Source organism: Ranitomeya imitator, chromosome 3 (genome assembly GCF_032444005.1).
Source record: "Ranitomeya imitator isolate aRanImi1 chromosome 3, aRanImi1.pri, whole genome shotgun sequence".
NCBI classification, from domain to species: Eukaryota; Metazoa; Chordata; class Amphibia; order Anura; family Dendrobatidae; genus Ranitomeya; species Ranitomeya imitator.
In genome coordinates this window covers 432,063,129-432,090,917 of record NC_091284.1, presented here as the reverse complement: position 1 = coordinate 432,090,917, position 27,789 = coordinate 432,063,129, and the positions used below count along the sequence as shown (strand labels likewise).

Sequence of the window (27,789 nt, the reverse complement as noted above, 5' to 3'; positions counted from 1 at the left end):
TATTAGACCACCCAAAAGGGGAGGGAAATGGTGATGTCAGCAGTTACTGCCCCAATTTTGCTGCTAAAACGGAAAATGCTCCCCCTAGTGGTAAATATGTATATTTGTAGAAAAATATATAATATTTTTCATATAGAAATGTTTGCAAACAGTGCAAACATTGCATTAATACATTTTAATTACTATTTTAAGCTTAATTTCACAAAAAAAAATACAAGAAAACTGGTTTCACCTTCCCATTAAGGGATTTGTTTAGGTGTGTTAGTATTGTAGTACATAGCTAAATGGCAGTCTTCTATGCTCAACCATACAGTACAAACATATCCTGGTGACGTGGCATAGAGTGAGCCAGCTGGTTGCAATTGCAGTGACTTCAGAAAGAGAGAAGCGGAGCAGAATGGCCTTTTTTTATTAAATACACACATTTAGTAAAACAACATATACCGGTAGATTGACTGATTCACAATGTGTCCAGCCAAACAAGTTATATGCTATTAGCCAGCTAACTTCAACTTGTTATGATCCCCTTCTGCATGTGAGATACTCCTAAGAGTGTGAGTTCAGGAGAGTTGGGACATGGAATTTTGGTGAACTCAACAGATAAGGCTAATTGTGCCAAGACATACAATTCAATATGACACTGTTTAGGTCATGTAGAGAAGAGGTCAATGGGAACATTACTGGTAGTCTGTGTAAGAGAAAGGATTAAAGGGCACATTTCTGAGTTATGTAACTTGTGTCTGGTGGTTTATTTACCTTCTCAGGCTCCAGCGCTACCAATCACTGGTTCACAACTAGGCTGCGTGTACAGAGATTATTTTATACTGACGGCAAATATTAAGTTCTGAGATTCCAAGAAGAGGTTTCATGTGCAGCGTTCCAAATTGATTTAACATATGCCTGCCATTTACATAGGTCATGGCTCCAAACATCTGAAACCTACTGCAATCAGTCACAAGTACTGCATATATATTTTGTCACACAACAGACCGCCCCAGAATAAAGAGACACAGATCAAAGACCAAATAAAAAAACAAGACTGCATCCCAAAATATAGCTTCAGATCAGACTGAAATAAACAGACCCAAGCCAAACCTATGAATGCAGACACGTTAAATTAAAACAGGTCCCGTAAATAAACAGTAAAAACACCCCAAAAATATCCAAAGACGCAGCCTTCTAAAAACGGACCCTAGAACGAACACGTACATTAGACCCTACACCTGAATAAAAGAGGAAAATTAGTTTTTAGAACTTTGTGACTTTTCAATTAAGACGGATAGTGTATTACTGGTGTTTGATCTTCCAGTGATCATATCTCAGCGCCAAGGTGTACCCAGGCAGGACAGTCCTAACATTTAGTATTAAAATCTTACCAAATAGTTAAAAATTACCTCAATGTGAATAAGAGACAATTTGGGTACATCTTGGTGCGGGTTGGATGCTTTTTATGTTTTTTTTCAATAAAAAATGGTGTTTACTAAGTACTCTGTTATTTATATGCACTGTTGCTTTTTACTTAGCAGGGTATACGTTAATTCTGTTTCTATCTTAGGTTTTATCTGTTTAATGGCCAGTGTGAACATGCTCCTATACGTTGCATGCATAAAAACTTATACTGCAGTTAATTTCTTTTGGTTTTGCTTTAGGCTCTTGCACTCAGTGCATGCATGCCTCCCTTTCTTTGAGCTGGATATTACATTTAGATAACTTCCCATTGCTGGGTGTCCATAGTTGCACCCGATCCTGCTCGACCCTAATTCACATTGAAGCTACGTTGACACATGGTAAGGTTAGAAGTTAGGACCATCCCGACTGGGTACACCTTGGTGCTGTTGGGAGGGATTTTAGTCTTTTTATCAAAAACAGTGTGTACTAAGTACCCTATGTTATTTATATGCAATATATGCAAGGTATATGGTTATTTTGTTTTTGCCTTAGGTTTTGTTTAATGTCCAGTGAGAACATGCTCCTAAACATTGGATATATACCAACTTATACGCCAGTTAACAATATCAATATCTCACTATATCAAGTCTCTCACCTGTGTCTTCTCTTCTTTCTGGTCCCCGAATTTGACCTGTAAAAAAACATAAAACTGGTTTTAAAAATGAATTTCACAGTTGGTGCTTTTTTTTCTTTTTCCAATTGGATGCTATGAACCTCGATAACTAGTTATTTTTGTGGGATAAAGACACTTTGGATCTTAACCTTTAAGAGATCAACTGTATAAGCCATGCACGTAAGTAGGTAGAAAACCCCTTAAATGATTTTATATTAATTCTTGCATTTCATATATCCATATAATTCAGACAAAAAAATAATAGCATATTACACATTTTAAGCCTAAAAATGTTCATGAAACTTAAAAGGGGGAATTATAGAAATATATACAATGCGAGGCATGAGGCATAAAGGTGTTAGCGCCTTTCCTTTCAACAAAGCTTATATTAAGCGAAAAAACAATAAGTCTGACCTAAAGCCAGCAATGAAGCAGTAGGGTCCTCCTTCCATTTGTGAACAGCTACGGTAAGTATATTTGGTGAGCTGCTGCTTTGTAGCCTCTTCTAACTTTTTTTACAGGTCTCATTTATGAAAGCTTTATCTTGCAAAACAAAACAATTCCCTATGTAGTTTTCACTTTTTCAACAAAGTTTAAGAATTGAAAGTTGATTTGGGATATCTTGCTGTGAATAACAATGCCAGTATTTCTATAAGGCAGTTTTGAAGTACAGGTATATCACAAACCAGGTTCCGGTTTATTGGATCAGTTATTAGAAAGTCGCTAGTTCAAATCCCTTCAGAAAAGTAAAAAAAATTAAAAATAAAACGAATGATTATAAAAAAAAAATAAAAAAATTTAAAAAAAATCGACGATAAAAATAAAAAGAAAGTCAGATCCGGCAAAATCTAAAAATGTTTATCTCACACGATAAACACCGTAAAGCATACAAAATTGAAACACCAGAATTGCCATGTTTTGCTTGCTGCACAAACCACAATGCAATAAAAAGGTATGAAAACAATGAATATTTCTCATAATTGCAACCCCCAGATGCTTCACAGAAGTTTATAATATTTACAGTATATATTGAGCCGTGAAAATAAAAAAAAATCCCACTTTTCCCACAAAAATGTTTTTAGCTCAAAATTTTGCTTTTTTTCACAACGGTAACAGGAGAAAATGGACCCCAAAATTTGTTCTGCAATTTCTCCTGAGTTCACCACATGTGGTCGAAAACTACTTTTGAGGCACAATGCAAAGCTCAGAAGGGAAAGAAGCACCATATTAGGCTACTTTCACACTTGCGTTGTGTGACGTCACAATGCGTCGTTTTGGGGAAAAAACGCATCCTGCAAAGTTGCCCGCAGGATGCGTTTTTTCTCCATAGACCTGCATTAGCGACGCATTGCGACGTATGGCCACACGTCGCATCCGTCATGCGACGGATGCATCGAGTTTTGGCGGACCGTCGGCACAAAAAGAGTTACATGTAACGTTTCTTTGTGAATTGCGTCCGCCATTTTCGACCGCACATGCGTGGCCGAAACTCCGCCCCCTCCTCCCCGGACATTACAATGGGGCAGCGGATGCGTTGAAAAACTGCATCCGCTGCCTCCGTTGTTCATTTATTTCACAACGTGCATTGGTACGTTGGCCCGACGCAAGTGTGAAAGTAGCCTAACAGTGCAGATTTTGCTGCATTGGTTTGAGTATGCCATGTCATATTGGCAGAGCCCCAGAGGTGCCAGAACAGCAGAACCCCTATTGGGATTTTACGTTTGGCTTCTGAGAGCTATAATTTTTCCATATTTTGACCGACATTCATGTTACGGCTTGTTTTTTGTAGGACGAGTTGACGATCTTATTGGTACCACTTTTGAGCGCATGATATTTTTTGATCGCTTTCTATTCTGTTTTTTGGGAGACAGAAAGACAAAAACCAGCAATTCAGGAATTGTTTTGTTTTCTTTATTCTTTGCGTCAGTCTGATTACAGTGATACCTCATTTATATATTTTTTTTTTATGTTTTTGCTTTTACACAATAAAAACTATTTTATAGAGAAAAATTAATAATTTTTCTCTAAGCTTTACTCTGAGAGCTATACTTTTTTATTTTTCTGCTGATGCAGCTGTATGGCGGCTTGCTTTTGCGGGATAATATGACTTCAGCGGTACTATTTGTATTTACATTCGTCTTTTTTTTCGCGTTTTACTGCACTTTATACTCAGCGGTATGATAATAAAGCATTGTTTTTTGCCTTTTTAAGGTGTTCACTGAAGGGGTTAACTAGTGGAAACGTTTTATACAGCAGGTCGTTACAGATGCAGCGATACCAAATATGTGTACTTTTCCTGTTTATTTTTTTACAAAAATAAATGCATTTATTGGAAAAAATTGTTTGTTTTTTGTTCTTTATATGGGAATTTAACCCCTTCCCGACCTTTGACGCCACGTAGGCGTCATGAAAGTCAGTGCCAATCCGACCCATGACGCCTATGTGGCGTCATGGAAAGATCGCGTCCCTGCAGATCGGGTGAAAGGGTTAACTCCAATTTCACCCGATCTGCAGGGACAGGGGGAGTGGTAGTACAGCCCAGGGGGGGTGGCTTCACCCCCCCATGGCTACGATTGCTTTGATTGGCTGTTGAAAGTGAAACTGCCAATCAGAGCGATTTATAATATTTCACCTATTAAAACTGGTGAAATATTACATTCCAGCCATGGCCGATGCTGCAATATCATCGGCCATGGCTGGAAACACTGGTCTGCCCCCCCACCACCGATCCCCCCCCAAGTCCTCCGATCAGTCCTGTACACTGCTCTGCCACCCTCCGTCCTCCTGTCCGCTCTCCCTGTGCTCTTGTCCGCTCCCCCCGTGCTCCAAACCAACACCCCTGCACTCCGATCCACCCCCCCGTGCTCCAATCCACCCCCCCATGCTCCGATCCACCCCCCCATGCTCCGATCCACCCCCCCGTGCTCCAATCCACCCTCCCCATGCTCCGATCCACCCCCCGGGCTCCGATCCACCCCCCCGTGCTCTCCCCCACCCCATCATACTTACCGAGCCTCCCAGGGTCCATCCGTCTTCTCCATGGGCGCCGCCATCTTCCAAAATGGCGGTCACATGTGCAGTGCGCCCGCCGAATCTGCCGGCAGGCAGATTCGTTCCAATGTGCATTTTGATCACTGTGATAAAACCTATCACAGTGATCAAAATATAAAAAAAATAGTAACTGACCCCCCCCTTTGTCACCCTTATAGGTAGGGACAACAATAAAATAAAGAATTTTTTTTTTCCACTAAGCTTAGGGTTAGATCTAGGGTTAGGGTTTTGATATGTGCACATGTATTCTGGTCCTCTGCAGATTTTTCCACAGCGGATTTGATAAATCCGCAGTGCTAAACCGCTGTGGATTTATGGCGGATTTACCGCAGTTTTTTTGCACATTTCACTGCGGCTTTACAACTGCGATTTTCTATTGGAGCAGTTGTAAAACCGCTGCGGAATCCGCAGAAAGAAGTGACATGCTGCAGAATGTAAACCTCTGCGTTTCCGTGCAGTTTTTCTGCAGCATGTGTACAGCGATTTTTGTTTCCCATAGGTTTACATTGAACTGTAAACTCATGTGAAACTGCTGCGGATCCGCAGCGTTTTCCACAGCGTGTGCACATACGTTTAGAATTAGGCTATGTGCACACGGTGCGGATTTGGCTGCGGATCCACAGCGGATTGGCCGCTGCGGACTTGCAGAAGTGTTCCATCAGGTTTACAGTTCCATGTAAACCTATGGAAAACCAAATCCGCTGTGCCCATGGTGCAGAAAATACCGCGCGGAAACGCTGCGTTGTATTTTCCGCAGAATGTCAATTCTTTGTGCGGATTCCGCAGCGTTTTACACCTGTTCCTCAATAGGAATCCGCAGGTGAAATCCGCACAAAAAACACTGTAAATCCGCGGTAAATCCGCAGGTAAAACGCAGTGCCTTTTACCTGTGGATTTTTCAAAAATGGTGCTGAAAAATCTCACACGAATCCGCAACTTGGGCACATAGCCTTAGGGTTAGGGTTGGAATTAGGGTTGTGGTTAGGGCTGTGATTAGGGTTATGGCTACAGTTGGGATTAGGGTTAGGGGTGTGTTGGGGTTAGTGTTGGAGGTAGAATTGAGGAGTTTCCACTGTTTAGGCACATTAGGGGTCTCCAAACGCAACATGGCGCCACCATTGATTCCAGCCAATCTTGTATTCAAAAAGTCAAATGGTGCTCCCTCACTTCCGAGCCCCGACGTGTGCCCAAACAGTGGTTTACCCCCACACATGGGGTATCAGCGTACTCAGGAGAAACTGGACAACAACTTTTGGGGTCCAATTTCTCCTGTAACCCTTGGGAAAATAAAAAATTCTGGGCTAAAAAATTATTTTTGAAAAAAGAAAACGTATTTATTATTTTCACGGCTCTGCGGTATAAACTTCTGTGAAGCACTTGGGGGTTCAAAGTGCTCACCACATATCTAGATAAGTTCCTTTCGGGGTCTAGTTTCCAAAATGGGGTCACTTGTGGGGGATTTCTACTGTTTAGCCACATCAGGGGCTCTGCAAACGCAACATGACGCCCGCAGAGAATTCCATCAAAGTCTGCATTTCAAAACGTCACTACTTCACTTCCGAGCACCGGCATGGGCCCAAACAGTGGTTTACCCCCACATATGGGGTATCAACGTACTCAGGAGAAACTGGACAACAACTTTTGGGGTCAAATTTCTCCCGTTACCCTTGGGAAAATAAAAAATTGCGGGCTAAAAAATAATTTTTGAGAAAAGAATTTTTTTTTTTTTTGATGGCTTTGCGTTATAAACTTCTGTGAAGCACTTGGGGGTTCAAAGTGCTCACCACACATCTAGATTAGTTCCTTTGGGGGTCTAGTTTCCAAAATGGGGTCATTTGTGGGGAATCTCCAATGTTTTAGGCACACATGGGCTCTCCAAACGTGACATGGTGTCCGCTAATGATTGGAGCTAATTTTCCATTTAAAAAGCCAAATGGCGTGCCTTCCCTTCTGAGCCCTGCCGTGCGCCCAAACAGTGGTTTACCCCCACATATGGGGTATCAGCGTACTCAGGACAAACTGGACAACAACAGTTGGGGTCCAAATTCTCCTATTTCCCTTGGCAAAATAGGAAATTCCAGGCTAAAAATCATTTTTGAGGAAAGAAATTTTTTTTTTTCATGGCTCTGCGTTATAAACTTCTGTGAAGCACTTGGGGGTTCAAAGTGCTCACCACACATCTAGATAAGTTCCTTGGGGGTCTAGTTTCCAAATTGGGGTCACTTGTGGGGGAGCTCCAATGTTTAGGCACACAGGGGCTCTCCAAACGCGACATGGTGTCCGCTAACAATTGGAGCTAATTTTCCATTCAAAAAGTCAAATGGCGCGCCTTACCATGTGCCCAAACAGTGGTTTACCCCCACATGTGAGGTATCGGTGTACTCAGGAGAAATAGCCCAACAATTTTTAGGATCCATTTTATCCTATTGCCCATGTGAAAATGAAAAAATTGAGGTGAAAAGAAATATTTTGTGAAAAAAAGTACTTTTTCATTTTTACGGATCAATTTATGAAGCACCTGAGGGTTTAAAGTGCTCACTAGGCATCTAGATAAGTTCCTTGTGGGATCTAGTTTCCAAAATGGGGTCACTTGTGGGGGAGCTCCAATTTTCAGGCACACGGGGGCTCTCCAAACGTGACATGGTGTCCGCTAAAGAGTGGAGCCAATTTTTCATTCAAAAAGTCAAATGGTGCTCCTTCCCTTCCAAGCCCTGCCGTGCGCCCAAACAGTGCTTTACCCCCACATATGAGGTATCAGCGTACTCAGGACAAATTGGACAACAACTTTTGTGGTTCAGTTTCTCCTTTTACCATTGGGAAAATAAAAAAAATTGTTGCTAAAAGATCATTTTTGTGACTAAAAAGTTAAATGTTAATTTTTTCCTTCCATGTTGCTTCTGCTGCTGTGAAGCACCTGAAGGGTTAATAAACTTCTTGAATGTGGTTTTGTGCACCTTGAGGGGTGCAGTTTTTAGAATGGTGTCACTTTTGGGTATTTTCAGCCATATAGACCCCTGAAACTGACTTCAAATGTGAGGTGGTCCCTAAAAAAATGGTTTTGTAAATTTCGTTTCGTTTCATTTTTAAAAAATGAGAAATCGCTGGTCAAATTTTAACCCTTATAACTTCCTAGCAAAAAAAAAATTTGTTTCCAAAATTGTGCTGATGTAAAGTATACATGTGGGAAATGTTATTTATTAACTATTTTGTGTCACATAACTCTCTGGTTTAACAGAATAAAAATTCAAAATGTGAAAATTGCGAAATTTTCAAAATTTTTGCCAAATTTCCATTTTTATCACAAATAAACACAATTTATTGACCTAAATTTACCACTAACATGAAACCCAATATGTCATGAAAAAACAATCTCAGAACCGCTAGGATCCGTTGAAGCGTTCCTGAGTTATTACCTCATAAAGGGACACTGGTCAGAATTGCAAAAAACGGCCAGGTCATTAAGGTCAAAATAGGCTGGGTCATGAAGGGGTTAAAAAATATTTTTAAAGTTTTTAATAATTTTTTTTTACTTTTTTGCATTGTCCCAGGATTGGACATCACTGTACAGTACCAGATCGCTGACCTGATACTCTGCAATGCTTCTGCACGGCAGAGCAGAGCATCAGATCAACGTCTCACAGGCAAGGGATGAGGCGTGTCAGCTCCTGCTCAGTTGCTTACAAGCAACCTTACTTCAGGACCCTGAAAAACCCCGCAGCCGTTTCGGGTCCGGGGGTCTCAATGGAATGCATTGTCCTGATGGAAGCACTCAGGGAGCCCCCTTCCTGTGTGCAATCTCCTCGATGTCGCTGTCACTATTGACAACGGCATCAGAGGGGTTAAACGCCCGCAACTGGTGCTAGCACCGTTCGTGGCTATTGCTGCAGGGTGTCAGCGCTCACACATAGCTGATACCCACACCCAATCGCTGTGGCGCTATATGTGAGGCCATGTGATCGAGATTCCGTACATATACTTCTGTTTTTTCGGGAGTGAAGCTGTCCAGATCTTTCAGGTTTCAGGGCTGTAGCTGAGCAATATCGAGTTTCAGCTCCCTCCAAAGATTTTCTATGGGGTTCAGGTCTGGATACTGGATAGGCCACTCAAGGACCTTGAAATGCTTCTTATAGAGCTACTTAGTTGCCCTGGCAGTGTGTTTTGGGTCATTGTCATGCTGGAAGACCCAGCCAATGCTATTACTGAGGTAAGGAGGTTGTTGGCCACAATCTCACAAAACATAACCCCATCCATCCTCCCTTCAATACGGTGCAATCGTCCTGTCCCCTTTGCAGAAAAGCACCCACAAAGTATGATGTTTCCCTCACCATGCTTCACGGTGGGGACAGTGTTCTTGGGGTTGCACTCATCCTTTTCCTTCCTTCCAACACCGCGAATGGAGTTCATACTAAAAAGTTCTATTTTGGTCTCAACTGACCACACAACCTTCTACCATGCCTCCTCAGGATCATCCAGATGGTCATTGGTGAACTTCAAACGGGTCTGGACATGTGTTGGCTTGAATGAGACCTTGTGTGACCTGCAGGACTGTAATCCATGATGGCGCAGTGTGTTACTAACAATAATGTCTGAGACTATGGTCCCAGCTCCCTTCAGGTTAGTGACCAGGTCCTTCCACGCAGTTCAGGGCTGATTCCTGACTTTTCACTGAATCATCTTTACCCCACGAGGCAGGATCTTGCATTGAGCCTCAGACCGAGGAAGATTGACAGTAGTGATGAGCGAATATACTCGTTACACGAGATTTCCCGAGCATGCTCGGGTGTCCTCCGAGTATTTGTAAGTGCTCGGAGATTTCGTTTTCATCGCCAAAGCTGAAAGACTGACAGCTACGAGCCAGCATAAGTACATGTGGGAGTTGCCTGGTTGCTAGGGAATCCCCACATGTAATCAAGCTGGCTAACAGATGTAAATCATTCAGCTACTGCAAGGAAAACTAAATCTCCGAGCACTTACAAATACTCGGAGACCACCCAAGCGTGCTCGGGAAATCTCAAGTAACGAGTATATTTGCTCATCACTAATTGACAGTCATCTTGTGTCTCTTCCATTTTCTAATAATTGTTCCAACCAAGCTGCTTGCCTATTGTCCTGAAGCCCATCCCAGTCTTGTGCAGGTCTACAATTTTGTTACTGGTATCCTTAGACAGCTCTTTAGTCTTGTTCATGGTGGAAAGGTTGGATTGTGATTGATTGTGTAGACAGGTGTCTCTTATACAGGTATTGAGTTCAAACAGATGCAATTAATACAGCTAATGAGCGCAGAAAAGGAGGGATTCTTAAATAAAAAACTAACAGGTCTGTAAGAGCCAGAATTCTGCAACTAAAATGCAAATTAATTATTTAAAAATCATACAATGTGATTTTCTGTGTTTTAATTTTAGATTCTGTCTCTCACAGTTGATACGATAAAAATTACAGACCTCTCCACTCATTGTAGGTGGTACAACTTGCAAAATCAGCAGTGTATTATCAAATTCTTATTTTCCCCACTGTACGTGTGTGTGTGTTTATATATATATATATATATATACCAATATACAGTGGCATGAAAAAGTTTGGGCACCCCAGGTCAATAGTATTGTTATTGTGAACAGCAAAGAAAGTTGAAATGATCTCAAAAAGAGCTAGAGGGAACACAGGGAGAGGGAGGAATGAGGCACGCAGTGAACACAGGACCTGAGCTAGGTAGGTCACGTGATCACTGCAGGGACGATGAGGGCGGGGATACCGCACAAGAACGGAGAGTCTACAAAAAACGCAGGACACAGAGTATTAAAACAAAGACGTAGTCAATGGATAAGCCAAGGGTAGGGAGCCAGACGGGAATGAGCTACCAAGGGGAAAAACAGCAGGTTAGTCAGTGACAAGAAAAACACCAAAAAAGGAAAAATTCAAGAAAACACACCAAAAACAGGCAGAGATGCTTACCTGTCTAAATGGGCCTCATGTTATGATCCGGTGACCTAGGAGCTGCATGAGAACATTCACTGGAGAAAGTGGCCACTGTACTGACCGCAATCCTGAACTTAACACCGCACCTAGAAGTAGCCGTGGAGTGTACCTAACACACCTACACACCTCGTCACAGCCGGAGAACTAAATACCCCTAAAGATGGAAATAGGAATGCTATCTTGCCTCAGAGAAAATCCCCAAAGGATAGACAACCCCCCACAAATATTGGCGGTGAGTCGGAGAGGAAAAAACATACACAGGCAGAAAAACAGGATTAGCACAGGAGGCCACTCTAGCTAGATAGGACAGGATAGGACAGAGTTCTGTGCGGTCAGTATAAAAAACCCTTCAAAACATCCACAGCAGAATATACAAAAACTTCCTACATCTTTACTAAAAGATGTAGGAGCGTAAATCTGCAACTCCAGTGAATCCTACAATCAGAGCAGGAATAAAACTGAAACAAGCACACTGGCAGTGTGCCACAGAAACAAAAACCAAACACTTATCTTTGCTGAAATAGGCAGAGAGCAGGAGAAGCCAGAAAGTGATCCAACACTTCACAAGGAACATTGACTACTGGCAAGGGCTAAAGGATCCTGCCCACTTAAATATCCCAGTCAGAATTGCAATCATCCGATACACCTGGCCAGGTCTGTGACTCAGAGACAACTGCATTCCCACCTACAACCACTGGAGGGAACCCAAGAGCAGATTTCACAACAGTACCCCCCCTTGAGGAGGGGTCACCGAACCCTCAACAGGGTCCCCAGGACGATCAGGACGAGCCAGATGAAAGGCATGGACCAAATCAGCAGCATGGACATCAGAGGCAAAAACCCAAGAATTATCCTCCTGGCCATAACCCTTCCATTTGACCAGGTACTGGAGCTTCCGCCTCGAAAAACAGGAATCCAAAATCTTCTCAACAACATATTCCAACTCCCCATCAACCAACACAGGGGCCGGAGGATCAACAGAGGGAACAACGGGCTCCACATATTTCCGCAACAAAGATCTATGGAAGACATTATAGATAGCAAAAGAGGCCGGAAGCGCCAGTCGAAAAGACACCGGATTAATAATCTCAGAAATCCTATGAGGACCAATAAACCGAGGCTTAAACTTAGGAGAAGAAACCTTCATAGGAACATGACGGGAAGACAACCAGACCAGATCCCCAACCCGAAGCCGGGAACCAACACACCAACGATGATTAGCAACACGTTGAGCCTCCTCTTGAGACAACACCAACTTGTCCACCACATGAGCCCAAATCTGCTGCAACCTGTCCACCACAGAATCCACACCAGGACAGTCAGAAGGCTCAACCTGCCCAGAAGAAAAACGAGGATGAAAACCAAAATTACAAAAGAAAGGCGAAACCAAGGTAGCAGAACTAGCCCGATTATTAAGGGCAAACTCAGCCAATGGCAAGAAGGACACCCAATCATCCTGATCAGCAGACACAAAGCATCTCAAATAAGTCTCCAAGGTCTGATTAGTTCCCTCGGTCTGGCCATTTGTCTGAGGATGAAACGCAGAAGAAAAAGACAAATCAATGCCCAGCCTAGCACAAAAGGCCCGCCAAAACCTAGAAACAAACTGGGAACCTCTGTTGGACACAATATTCTCCGGAATACCATGCAAACGAACCACATGCTGAAAGAACAACGGAACCAAATCTGAAGAGGAAGGCAATTTAGGTAAGGGCACCAAATGAACCATCTTGGAAAACCGGTCACAAACAACCCAGATAACAGACATCTTCTGGGAGACCGGAAGATCAGAAATAAAATCCATCGAAATATGCGTCCAGGGCCTCTCAGGGACTGGCAATGGCAAAAGCAACCCACTAGCACGGGAACAACAAGGCTTGGCCCGCGCACAAGTCCCACAGGACTGCACAAAAGAACGCACATCACGTGACAATGAAGGCCACCAAAAGGACCTACCAACAAAATCTCTGGTACCAAAAATGCCAGGATGACCGGCCAACATGGAACAGTGAACCTCAGAAATCACTCTACCAGTCCATCTGTCAGGATTCAGAACAAACAATTTCCCCACAGGACAGCAGTCAGGTTTGTCAGCCTGAAATTCCTGAAGAACCCGTCATAAATCAGGGGAAATGGCAGAAAGGACCACCCCCTCTTTCAGAATACCGACCGGCTCTAAGACCTCAGGAGAATCAGGCAAAAAACTCCTAGAGAGGGCATCAGCCTTAATATTCTTAGAACCCGGAAGGTACGAGACCACAAAATCAAAACGGGAAAAAAACAAGGACCATCGAGCCTGTCTAGGATTAAGCCGCTTGGCCGACTCAAGGTAAATCAGATTCTTATGATCAGTCAAGACCACAACGCGGTGCTTAGCTCCCTCAAGCCAATGTCACCACTCCTCAAACGCCCACTTCATAGCCAACAACTCCTGATTGCCAATCATAATCATAATTGCGTTCCGCAGGCGAAAACTTTCTAGAAAAAAAAGCACACGGTTTCATCAAAGTACCATCAGAATCCCTCTGAGACAAAACGGCCCCTGCCCCAATCTCAGAAGCGTCAACCTCAACCTGAAAAGGAAGAGAAACATCCGGCTGACGCAACACAGGGGCAGAAGTAAATCGGCGTTTAAGCTCCGGAAAGGCCTCAACAGCCACAGAGGACCAATTCGTCACATCAGCGCCTCTTTGACCTCCGGTTTATCATCACCTCTGCCCCCTGAGGAACCGTATGACGGGGAAACGCGTCGGGGCGTTGTACTGACAGCTAAGTGTCGGGTTTTTTTTTGGGGGGGTCAATACCCTTTTCACTGGCTGCTGCTGAAACCATTTATTTTTGTCTATTGACTGTGCATGTGTATAGGCACCTACCATTGGTCGTTAGAGCCCACTGGTTATCGCTTGTTTCATCCAGTGTGTAGCTAAGTGTATTCCTCTATTATTATTATGTACCAGTATGGCATCATGATATTATTGTGTGCTCATAGACACTAGTGGCTATATTGGGATGGGTTATATTGTTTTACATTTCTGGAATACATTGACTGTTATACTAGGGGGGTGTTGTCATGCACTCTGTCTATCTTAGACTAAACCAGGTCATTCGTTATTTTATACCTGTCCTTCCACTGTCATCTCGTTATTTATGTACATAGCTGTATTCCTTTTTGGTGTACAATAGGACCGTCACATTTACGCTAGGAGCATATAATTCTTTTTGGCTCCACACACTATTTGTCTAGTGTCTCTTGGCCCTATATGGGATGTCAATAAAGGAGGACGGTATATATGTTTTTTGTGCACCTTAGTTTCTCTACCTTACACCTTCCTTCATTTCTTTTTATTGCTCATTGTTTTCCCTCCTATAGTTATATTAACAGGGATAGCAGGTGTCAGCCGTCGCGGAGTGGGGGCGCCAAAACATCTATCAGGGTGCCAACCTCCACTGCTAGGAAGGGATAGCAGGTGAGTGTAGGGTTACATATGAGGAAAGGTGCACCAGTAGATTCGTTTATGTATTTCTTTTTTCTGTTTTCACTGGGAAGTGGTATCTTTTAGATTATCTCTAAATAAAATACATATTGTTTTAAAGGGACAACATGCTACACGGTTTTTGATTTTCTCTTTTGTTTATTTTTTTCTTGATGCTTTTAGCTCCCTCAAGCCAATGTCACCACTCCTCAAACGCCCACTTCATAGCCAACAACTCCCGATTGCCGACATCATAATTGCGTTGAGCAGGCGAACATTTACGGGAAAAGAAGGCACACGGTTTCATTAAGGAACCAACAGGATCCCTCTGAGACAAAACGGCCCCTGCCCCAATCTCAGAAGCGTCAACCTCAACCTGAAACGGAAGAGAAACATCCGGTTGGCGCAACACTGGAGCAGAAGTAAATCGACGTTTAAGCTCCTGGAAGGCAGAGACAGCTGCAGAGGACCAATTCGCCACATCAGCGCCTTTCTTCGTCAAATCGGTCAAGGGTTTCAACCACGCTGGAAAAATTAGCAATGAATCGGCGATAAAAATTTGCAAAACCCAAAAATTTCTGAAGGCTCTTCACGGATGTGGGCTGAATCCAATCATGAATGGCCTGAACCTTAACCGGATCCATCTCTATAGACGAAGGAGAAAAAATGGAGCCCAAAAAAGAGACTTTCTGCACCCCAAAGAGACACTTAGACCCTTTCACAAACAGGGCATTGTCACGAAAAATCTGAAATACCATCCTGACCTGTTGCACATGAGACTCCCAATCATCGGAAAAAATCAAAATATCGTCCAAATATACAATCAAGAATTTATCAAGATAAGTCCGGGAGATATCATGCATGAAGGACTGAAAAACAGATGGAGCATTAGAGAGTCCGAATGGCATCACAAGGTATTCAAAATGGCCTTCGGGCGTATTAAACGCAGTTTTCCATTCATCACCCTGCTTAATACGAACAAGATTATATGCCCCCCCGAAGGTCAATCTTCGCAAACCAACTAGCTCCCTTAATCCTAGCAAACAAATCGGAAAGCAAAGGTAAAGGGTATTGAAACTTGACCGTGATTTTATTCAAGAGGCGATAATCTATACAGGGTCTCAAGGAACCATCTTTTTTAGCAACAAAAAAGAACCCCGCTCCCAACGGTGAAGAAGATGGCCGAATATGCCCTTTCTCCAAAGACTCCTTAATATAGCTCCGCATGGCGGTATGTTCAGACACAGATAGATTAAAAAGTCGACCCTTAGGAAACTTACAGCCTGGAATCAAGTCAATAGCACAATCGCAGTCCCTGTGCGGTGGAAGGAAACTGGACTTGGGCTCATCGAATAGATCCTGAAAATCAGACAAAAACTCTGGAATTTCAGAAGGTGAAGAAGAGGAGATTGACAACAAAGGAACATCATTATGAACCCCCTGACAACCCCAACTAGTCACAGACATGGACTTCCAGTCCAACACAGGATTATGTACCTGCAACCATGGAAAACCCACCATGATAGCATCATGCAAGTTATGCAACACCAGGAATCGACAATCTTCCTGATGGGCTGGCGCCATGCGCATGGTCACCTGTGTCCAAAACTGGGGCTTATTTTTAGCCAAGGGTGTAGCATTAATGCCTCTTAAAGGAATAGGGTTCTGCAAAGGCTGCAAGGGAAAACCACAACGCTTGGCAAACTCAAAATCCATTAAATTCAAGGCGGCGCCTGAGTCCACAAACGCCATGACAGAAAATGATGACAATGAGCAGATCAAGGACACAGATAACAGAAATTTAGGTTGTACAGTACTGATGGTAATTGAACTGGCGATCCTCTTTGTCCGCTTAGGGCAGACAGAAATGACATGAGAAGCGTCGCCACAATAATAACACAACCTATTTTGACGTCTGAAACCTTGTCGTTCCGTTCTAGACAGAATTCTATCACATTGCATAGGCTCAGAAATTTGCTCTGAGGATAACGCCACAGCGCGCACAGTTCTGCGCTCCCGCAGGCGTCGGTCAATCTGAATGGCCAGAGACATAGAATCACTCAGACCGGAAGGCGTGGGAAACCCCACCATAACATCTTTAACGGATTCAGAAAGCCCCCTTCTGAAAATTGCCGCCAAAGCATCATTATTCCATTTAGTCAACACAGACCATTTTCTGAATTTCTGACAATACAATTCTGACGCCTCTTGACCCTGAGACAGGGCCAACAAGGTTTTCTCAGCTTGATCCACAGAATTAGGTTCATCATATAATAGTCCGCAGGCCTGAAAAAAGGAGTCAATATTAAGCAAAGCCGGATTCCCAGATTCCAGGGAAAACGCCCAATCCTGCGGGTCGCACGCAGCAGGGAGATTACGATTTTTACCTGCTGAATGGAATCACCAGAGGATCGAGGTCTCAGGTCAAAAAACAGTTTACAGTTGTTTTTAAAACTCAAAAATTTAGACCTGTCACCAGAAAACAAATCAGGAATAGGAATCTTCGGTTCTAAAGCAGGAGTTTGAACAATATAATCAGAAATACCTTGCACCCTAGCAGCAAGCTGGTCTACACGAGAAACTAATTCCTGAACATTCTTGCTTGCACCAGGCTCCTCAGGCACCCAGAGATAAAGAGGGAGGAGAAGACAAAACAGACTGGAGGAAAAAAAATGGCTCAAGAGCTTCCTTTCCTTCTTCTGAGATGCATTTAACTCATTGTTGGCCAGTAGTACTGTTATGAACCGGTGACCTAGGAGCTGCATGAGAACATTCACTGGAGAAAGTGGCCACTGTACTGACCGCAATCCTGAACTTAACACCGCAACTAGAAGTAGCCGTGGAGTGTACCTAACACACCTAGACACCTCGTCACAGCCGGAGAACTAAATACCCCTAAAGATGGAAATAGGAATACTATCTTGCCTCAGAGAAAATCCCCAAAGGATAGACAGCCCCCCACAAATATTGGCGGTGAGTCGGAGAGGAAAAAACATACACAGGCAGAAAAACAGGATTAGCACAGGAGGCCACTCTAGCTAGATAGGACAGGATAGGACAGAGTTCTGTGCGGTCAGTATAAAAAACCCTTCAAAACATCCACAGCAGAATATACAAAAACTTCCTACATCTTTACTAAAAGATGTAGGAGTGTAAATCTGCAACTCCAGTGAATCCTACAATCAGAGCAGGAATAAAACTGAAACAAGCACATTGGCAGTGTGCCACAGAAACAAAAACCAAACACTTATCTTTGCTGAAATAGGCAGAGAGCAGGAGAAGCCAGAAAGTGATCCAACACTTCACAAGGAACATTGACTACTGGCAAGGGCTAAAGGATCCTGCCCACTTAAATATCCCAGTCAGAATTGCAATCATCCGATACACCTGGCCAGGTCTGTGACTCAGAGACAACTGCATTCCCACCTACAACCACTGGAGGGAACCCAAGAGCAGAATTAACAACAGCCTCAATACAAATGCACAAGCAGGGTGCAGCGGACCCAAATAAAATAGCAAATGCACAGGTGCAATACCTAATGAAACAGCCAGCCTTCAATAAGGGTTTGGCCGTGTGGTACACCAATGCACTAAGATAAAATACTCTGTATGTGGCGTGTTCACACAAGGAATGCAAAGCATCTGGCTCCAGCCTATTAATAACGCCCTATGGCGGGCTGCCCAGTGCTAAAATGCATCCTGTGTGAACAGAGGCCACAGTGTACAGAACAATTTGGGCCCATCTGCACCCTGTAAAAAATATACGTGCAAAACAAAACATATAAATATATGTAAGGTATTAGTTTATATTCTGGCCATAATATGCAAGCCGGCAACCCGCGCCAAGGGTCCTTACGTATTGCCAGTCCTACTCTAACATGAAAAACACCAAAAATGCTTGCATTCCTTGTGTGAACACGCCACATACAGAGTATTTTATCTTAGTGCATTGGTGTACCACACGGCCAAACCCTTATTGAAGGCTGGCTGTTTCATTAGGTATTGCACCTGTGCATTTGCTATTTTATTTGGGTCCGCTGCACCCTGCTTGTGCATTTGTATTGAGGCCCATTTAGACAGGTAACCATCTCTGCCTGTTTTTGGTGTGTTTTCTTGAGCTTTGTGTCATTTTTATAAATGTATCTTTATTAAGTTATAAATGGGCTAGAGTTACAGATGACACATTTCCTTTGTATATTTGGCAATTTTTTTTTTATATATATACAGTTAGGGCCAGAAATATTTGGACAGTGACACAAGTTTTGTTATTTTAGCTGTTTACAAAAACATGTTCAGAAATACAATTATATATATAATATGGGCTGAAAGTGCACACTCCCAGCTGCAATATGATAGTTTCCACATCCAAATCGGAGAAAGGGTTTAGGAATCATAGCTCTGTAATGCATAGCGTCCTTTTTCAAGGGACCAAAAGTAATTGGACAATGGACTCTAAGGGCTGCAATTAACTCTGAAGGCGTCTCCCTCGTTAACCTGTAATCAATGAAGTAGTTAAAAGGTCAGGGGTGGATTCCAGGTGTGTGGTTTTGCATTTGGAAGCTGTTGCTGTGAGCAGACAACATGCGGTCAAAGGAACTCTCAATTGAGGTGAAGCAGAACATCCTGAGGCTGAAAAAAAAGAAAAAATCCATCAGAGATAGCAGACATGCTTGGAGTAGCAAAATCAACAGTTGGGTACATTCTGAGAAAAAAGGAATTGACTGGTGAGCTTGGGAACTCAAAAAGGCCTGGGCGTCCACGGATGACAACAGTGGTGGATGATCGCCGCATACTTAATTTGGTGAAGAAGAACCCGTTCACAACATCAACTGAAGTCCAGAACACTCTCAGTGAAGTAGGTGTATCTGTCTCTAAGTCAACAGTAAAGAGAAGACTCCATGACAGTAAATACAAAGGGTTCACATCTAGATGCAAACCATTCATCAATACCAAAAATAGACAGGCCAGAGTTAAATTTGCAGAAAAACACCTCAAGAAGCCAGCTCAGTTCTGGAAAAAGTATTCTATGGACAGATGAGACAAAGATCAACCTGTACCAGAATGATGGGAAGAAAAAAGTTTGGAGAAGAAAGGGAACAGCACATGATCCAAGGCACACCACATCCTCTGTAAAACATGGTGGAGGCAACGTGATGGCATGGGCATGCATGGCTTTCAATGGCACTGGGTCACTTGTGTTTATTGATGACATAAGAGCAGACAAGAGTAGCCGGATGAATTCTGAAGTGTACCGGGATATACTTTCAGCCCAGATTCAGCCAAATGCTGCAAAGTTGATTGGACGGCGCTTCATAGTACAGATGGACAATGACCCCAAGCATACAGCCAAAGCTACCCAGGAGTTCATGAGTGCCAAAAAGTGGCACATTCTGCAATGGCCAAGTCAATCTCCAGATCTAAACCCAATTGAGCATGCATTTCACTTGCTCAAATCCAGACTTAAGACGGAAAGACCCACAAACAAGCAAGACCTGAAGGCTGCGGCTGTAAAGGCCTGGCAAAGCATTAAGAAGGAGGAAACCCAGCGTTTGGTGATGTCCATGGGTTCCAGACTTAAGGCAGTGATTGCCTCCAAAGGATTTGCAACAAAATATTGAAAATAAAAATATTTTGTTTGGGTTATGTTTATTTGTCCAATTACTTTTGACCTCCTAAAATGTGAAGTGTTTGTAAAGAAATGTGTACAATTCCTACATTTTCTATCAGATATTTTTGTTCAACCCTTCAAATTAAACGTTACAATCTGCACTTGAATTGTGTTGTAGAGGTTTCATTTCAAATCCAATGTGGTGGCATGCAGAGCCCAACTCGCGAAAATTGTGTCACTGTCCAAATATTTCTGGCCCTAACTGTATATACATACACATGTGTGCGTGCATAAAATATATATATATATATATATATATATATATATATATATATTTATGTACTGCTCAAAAAAATACATGGAAAACTAAAATACCACATTCTAGATCTCTCTGAATGAAATATTCCAGTTGCAAATTTTCATTCATTGCATAGTGGAATGTGTTCAGAGCAATAAAACATGATAATCATCAATTTAATTCAAAATGAATATCCCATGGAGGTCTGGATTTGGAACGATACTCAAAATCAAATTGGAAACTGAAATTACAGGCTGATCCAACTTCAGTGGAAATGCCTCATGACAAGGAAAAGAAGCTCAGTATTGTGTGTGGCCTCCATGTACCTGTATGACCTCCCTACTGTACAACGCCTGGCCATGCTCCTGATGAGACGGCGGATGGTCTCCTGAGGGATCTCCTCCCAGACCTGGACTAAAGTATCTGCCAACTCCTGGACAGTCTGTGGTGCAACGCGACGTTGGTGGATGGAGCAAGACATGACGTCCCAGATGTGTTCAATTGGATTCAGGTCAGGGGAATGGGCCTATCAGTCCATAGCTTCAATGCCTTCATTTTGCAGGAAGTGCTGACACACTCCAGCCACATGAGGTCTGGCATTATCCTGCAGGAGGAACCCAGGGCCAACCGCACAAGCATGTGGTCTCACAAGGGGTCTGAGGATCTCATCTCGGTACCTAATGGCAGGCGGCCTACCTCTGGCAAGCACATGTAGAGATGTGTGGCCCTCCAAAGAAATACCACCTCACACCGTTACTGACCCACTGCCAAACCGGTCATGCTGAAGGATGTTGCAGGCAGCAAATCGCTCTCCACAGCGTCTCCAGACTCTGTCCCATCTGTCGCCAGTGCTCACGTCTCCTGGTGTACTGGCCTGTCTCCTGGTAGTGCCTCCAGCCATTGAGCACTACGCTGACAGACACAGCAAACCTTCTTGCAACAGGTTGCATTGATGTGCAATCCTGGATGAGCTGCACTACCTGAGCCACTTGTCCGTCTCATGCTACCACGAGTGTGAAAGCACAACCAACATTCAAAAGTGACCAAAACATCAGCCAGAAAGCATTGATACTGAGATGTGGTCTGTGGTCCCCACCTGCAGAACCACTCCTTTATTGAGGGTGTCTTGATAATTGCCAATAATTTCCATCTCTTGTATATTCCATTTGCACAACAGCATGTGAAATTGATTGTCAATCAGTTTTGCTTCCTAAGTGGACAGTTTGATTTAACAGAAGTTTGATTTACTTGGAGTCATATTCTGTTGTTTAAGTGTTCTGTTTATTTTTTTGAGTAGTGTATATATATATATATATATATATATATATATATATATATAGTCATTTTTTACATTTGAACCCCTTTCCAACATCGGGAACAGCTGACTTGTGGTTCTAACAGCCATGGGTGGAATGGCGATTCACCTGCGGCTGTTAGCCCGCTAAATGCTGTTGTCAAACTCTGAGAGTGGCATTTAACATGCGCTTCAGGAAATCCCGCCCATCAGTGCCCGTCTCGCCTATGGGTTAGCAAGTCAGCATTTCTGCTACATACAAGTGATCTGGCAATCATCTGTATGTAGCAGAGCCGATCGGGTTATGGCAGCGTCTAGTCTCCTGTGGAGACAACTAAAGCTTGCCAAAAGTAAAAAAATATGTTTTTAAAAATATGAAAAAAAAAAAAAAATATATAAAAGTGCCCTATTCAAAATAAAACAATAAAAAAATCAAATATACACATATTTAGTATTGCCGCGTTCACAATCGCCCAACCTATCAATATAAAAAAGAATTAACCCGATCGCTAAACGGCGTAATGAGAAAAAAAGTCAAAACGACAGAATTATGTTTTTTCGTCGCCACAACATTGAAATAAAATGCAATAACAGGCATCAAAAGATCATATCTGCATCAAAATTGTATCTTTAAAAACATCAGATTGGCACGCAAAAAATAAGCCCTAACACAACCTGATATCACGAAAAATGGAGACGTTATGGGTATCGGAAAATGGCACATTTTTTTTTACAAACTTGGGAATTTTTTTTCATCACTTAGATAAAAAAGAACCTAGACAGTTTGGTTTCTGTGAACTTGCAATAACCTGGAGAATCATAATGGCAGGTCAGTTTTAGCATTTAGTGAACATAGTAAAAAAGCAAAACAAAAACAATTGTGGAATTGCACTTTTTTTTTTATTTCACCGCACTTGGAATTTCTTTCCCGTTTTCCAGTACACGATATGTTAAAACCAATGGTGTTGTTCAAAAGTACAATTCGTCCAGCAAAAAACAAGCTCTCACATGGCTATATTGACAGAAAAATAAAAATTTTATGGCTCTGGGAAGAAGGGGAGGAAAAAAGGAAAATGCAAAAATGAAAACACCTCCGGAGTTAATGGGTTAAGAATTCCAAAAATGAAAATGGGCCGATGCAACCGTTTGGGCACCATGTTTAGTTCCTAGTACCACATAGCTAAAATAACAAAGGAGTGGCTTCAGAACAACTCTGACTATGCTTGATTGGCCCAGCCAGAGCCCTGACCTAAACCCAATTGAGCATCTCTGGAGAGACCCGAAAATGGCTGCCCACCAACGTTCACCATCCAACCTGACGGAACTGGAGGGATCTGCAAGGAAGAATGGCAGAGGATCCCCAAATCCAGGTGTGAAAAACTTGTTGCATCATTCCCAAGAAGACTCATGGCTGTACTAGCTCAAAAGGGTGCTTCTACTCAATACTGAGCAAAGGGTCTGAGTACTTATGACCATGGGATATTTCAGTTTTTCTTTTTTAAGAAATTTGGAAAAATTTTACATTTCTGTTTTTTTCAGTCAAGATGGGGTGCAGAGTGTACATTAATGAGAAAAAAATGAACTTTTTTGAATTTACCAAATGGCTGCAATGAAACAAAGAGTGGAAAATTTACATGGGTCTGAATACTTTCCGCACCCACTGTATATATATAGTTATGGTCACCACCTTGGGGTTAAATATATGTGTATATGAAGTCTGTAGAATAAAACTGTAGACCTTTGATGTTTAATAAATATTCTTTATTAGTACACATTTTTGTCTCAATTAATCATCATTCTTACACAAATAGCATAAGAAGCAGAAAGCGGTAAAATGTAATTTAATAAGTTGTATATTAATTATTAATAGTCAAGTCTGACATTAATAGTTAATATTGGAAACAATAAGGTGTAGTCTCTGCCCTTTAACTTTATGGAGGGATTCACCCCTATAACACACTGTAATCATCCTGACCAGAAGAATCATATTTCCAGGTCATTTTTTTCTGCACAATGAACAACATAACAAAAACCATAAAGGAATCACATTTTTTTGTCATTTCACTAAACTTGGATTTTTTTTCTGAACAGTATCAATAAAACTTTAATTTACCCCACAATAAATAAGCCCTCATTTGGTTATGTCAACAGAAAAGATAAAATAAGTTAGGACTTAGAATGAAAAAAACAAAAGGCATTAAACAGGACTGGATTTATGTATAGACAGAGCCCTGTGACTTTATGTTGCATTGGTGGAAAGAGCATCTTGTAAATTGATCATATACAAAACGGAGTCATAGTGGTTTTGTCTCCTGTTGCAGATGACACGAATGGCGCTTTATTTTTAAAGAAAGCACTCATGAATTTCTAATTTTAGACAAACCCTTCATATTTGATAGCTGGAACTAAAGCTCAATAGATGTCAACATGGCACTGTATTTCAGAGTACCGTATATTTTTAAGAGGGATAATTTAGTACTTTAATTTTAGGTGTTATTTTTTTAGGATTCACATTAAGGATTTTTAAAAAAAGAAATGCATCACTGTGGAGACATGAGGGTCAGTGTGTGCCCTCATCTTCTGGTTCGATGCTGCATGGACCAGGGCTCAACCCACTGAACACCCACGCCCCTTTCCTGTGGACAGAATACTACTCTGACAACATAGGGTGAAGATAAAACAGTGTGGCAATACTTTAATGAACCACATACAGACACTAACATATAGAGTAGTACCAGCAATATATCCATGGTGGTGCAAAATTACAGAGTTTCACCCTTCCGTTGACTCAACGAGATTAGAAAAGCGATGACTCCGGGGATTTCAGGGCTGACTACCCCCATGCGTGGCACCCCGCTTTTGGCGGGCACCCACAGGAAGAAGGTAAGAACAAGCTTAGGAAGCTGATAGTCCATTGAGGCACATGGCCAGGTGACCGGAGGGTCCCAATCTGGCTTCTATGAACATCTCGATGGGGCCACGAGACTGGAGGGTCCCAACCTGGCTTCTCTGAACATCTCCATGTGGCCTGGTGACCAGAGTGTCTCAACATGGCTTCCCTAAACATATCCATGGGTTCAGTGATGATCAATAGAGCAGATCTGTAATCCTCCAGTTGGGACTGTGATCCCTTGAGCTGGCATCCTGTAGAATTTCAAATCTGTGTTTCACTTGATGCAGCCATGGTGTCTTGGCTGTTGTTCTGAAGTGTATCTCTTTATGGAGCCATAGTGTCCTGGCTGTTATTTTGTACACTCTTTTCTTTGTTTCGTTCTTGCTGAAGGATATAAATCCCTCTTTATATTCACATATGTGGTTCAGGTCATAATCCACAGGTCAGAGAGGAGGTGGGATCAATCTGCATAGTTTGTCCTCCACTGTTTTGCAGGTCAACAAGCTAAATTAACTTATACAATAAACGAACAGAAAGTATGCGGCACTCACCCAAGGATAGCTGTGAAATTCGTGAACTTTATTGGAGAAGAAATATAACATACGTCCGTCAGGACATCAGGTTTACAGGAGGGTGCGGTGTTGGAGTATGTTTCGCACACTAAGTGCTTCAACGGGTCCAGATGGCCGTCGTCCGTACTCCAACACCACACCCTCCTGTAAACCTGATGTCCTGACGGACGTATGTTATATTTCTTCTCCAATAAAGTTCACGAATTTCACAGCTATCCTTGGGTGAGTGCCGCATACTTTTCTGTTCGTTTATTGCATATGGACTTTCTGACACATTTATGCAGTGCACCGGAGACCCACAGCTTTCCTGACGCCTGACAGTAGGTTGTCCATTATTAGTCCCACTGTGTGGAATTCGTATCGCTCTAGTGCCGTTCTGTTTCCAATACTTATTGCTATTAACTTATACGATGGTTAATCAAAATCTTAGTAAACATCGATTTTTCAATGACCCTGCATCCGTATTGTTCAAAGACAGTAACACAATAACTGTAGGTGCTGATATAACATGTAAACAGCAGCCATTCAACCATTCAGAAACATACATTTCAAGAGTCAATGTTCAGACTCAAATGACAACAGTGTATGATTTTTGACCCACTGAAGAAAAACACAAATTTAATAGTCAATGTTCAGACAATAGCCTGTGTCTCCTGGGCTACTGAAAATATACGTCTGGCATAACTAAGATTAAATGCTGTGTGGTGACAATCATGCTTCAACAAAGCATGATTTCATTTCAAGAAAGGTACAGCTAGACCTAACTGTCCTATTAATGATAATCTTTTTATATATAATATAGCGCCAACATATTCTGCAGCGCTTTAGAGTTTGCACACATTATCATTGCTGTCCCCGATGGGGCTCACAATCTAAACTCCCTATCAGTATGTCTTTTGGAATGTGGGAGGAAACCAGAGTACCAGGAGGAAACCCACGCAAATACGGGGAGAATATACAAACTCCTTGAAGATGTTGTCCTTGGTGGGATTTGAACCCAGCACTCCAGTGTTGCAAGCATGCAGTGCTAACCACTGAGCCACTGTGCTGCCCCATAGGAAGAATGTCATAGTCTTTGCTTTTAGTACAATTCTATTGCATTTTTCGAATACAAAGTTGCAGAGAAAAGGTTGCTTTACAGTTTTTATAATTACTAGAACATACGTAAATAACAAATAGCTGTTATTCACACAAATGAGTGTCAGTGTAAGGTCGGGGTCAGACTAGTGTATGGCATCCGATGCGAGAGCATCGGTTGCGATATGCTAATGACTCTCAGCTCCTGCTCTGCTGCAAGCGGGAGCCGAGTGTCATGCGTCTGTGCTCCGAGCCTCTCGCACATTGTCTTTCACAATAACCTCTCCATTGTCGGGGTTAGTGTATAGAACTTTCAAACTAGCCACAATGATGCTGATGGTGAAAGGTAATTTAGTGAGGATGGTTGATATGTAGAGATGAGCAAATTGATTAGATGCGAATACAATTTGATTTGAATTTAAGGAAATTCACAGGTCCGGCGAACTCGAACAATTTGCAATTCAATTAGTGCAAATTTCTTTTAAAAAAATGCCTGCCGAATTTTTCCACTTTGCAGAAGATTGCATGAGACACAAAAGGCTGACATGATCTAAGACACGACCGTATGGGCTTCTCCATAATGCATTGCAGGTATCATATAACATGGTAGAATATAGTCAATCAGGTGGACTATAATAGCCTGTATAAAATCAAGGCAGGGGATTCATCAACTATTTTAGGGTGATGCGGATAGTGAGAGCACATCAGAGCTCATTGAACAAATTTTCCAGACAGTAATGTGTTGTACAAATGCAGCAGTGAAGAAAATTATAATAGTAGTATTTGAATAAAACAGAGATTCAATTGATAGAGGGAGCGAGATAGCAGAAGTGCCAGCAGCAGTGATGGACTCAGTGTGATTGATCAGTGATATGGTCTCGCTGACATCTCTCCTGCTTCATTTGAATTACAGTTACATATTTTGTCTTCATTCTTAAAGGGAACCTGTCACCCCGTTTTTTCAGATTGAGATAAAAATACTGTTAAATAGGGCCTGCGCTGTGCATTACAATAGTGTATGTAGTGTTCCCTGATTCCCCACCTATGCTGCGAAATACATTACCAAAGTCACCGTTTTCGCCTGTCAATCAGGCTGGTCAGGTCGGGTGGGCGTGGTCACAGCGCTCTTTCTTCCTCAGCTTTCCGTTGGTGGCGTAGTGGTGTGCGCATGTTGAAGTGACGAATCCACTGCGCGCACGTGAAGAAGCAGCGCGCGATCTGCGCTATTACCCCCTGTCATCGGTATGCAAACTCGGCTTTGGGAAAATGGCCGCCGCGATCTCTTCTGCGCACGCGCGGCATCCCGCGGCCATTTTCCTGAAGCACCGTGCAGCAGAGCACTCCATCTGCGCACGCGCGGCCCCAGGAAGATGGCCACCCCCACCGATGACAGGGGGTAATAGCGCAGATCGCGCGCTGCTTCTTCACGTGCGCGCAGTGGATTCGTCACTTCAACATGCGCACACCACTACGCCACCAACGTAAAGC

The 27,789-nt window shown here is 42.6% G+C and overlaps 1 protein-coding gene across 2 annotated transcripts in view; it reads right to left on the bottom strand.

Annotated features, from left to right (window-relative positions):
• The window catches only part of SRRM3 (serine/arginine repetitive matrix 3), a 777,290-nt gene that overhangs the window by 125,295 nt on the left and 624,206 nt on the right, over positions 1–27,789 (bottom strand). For both annotated transcript variants that reach the window (XM_069757291.1, XM_069757290.1), the window contains exon 9: positions 2,045–2,080. In XM_069757291.1, coding sequence (XP_069613392.1) covers positions 2,045–2,080 — 36 coding nt within the window. The remainder of the gene's footprint in view (positions 1–2,044; positions 2,081–27,789) is intronic.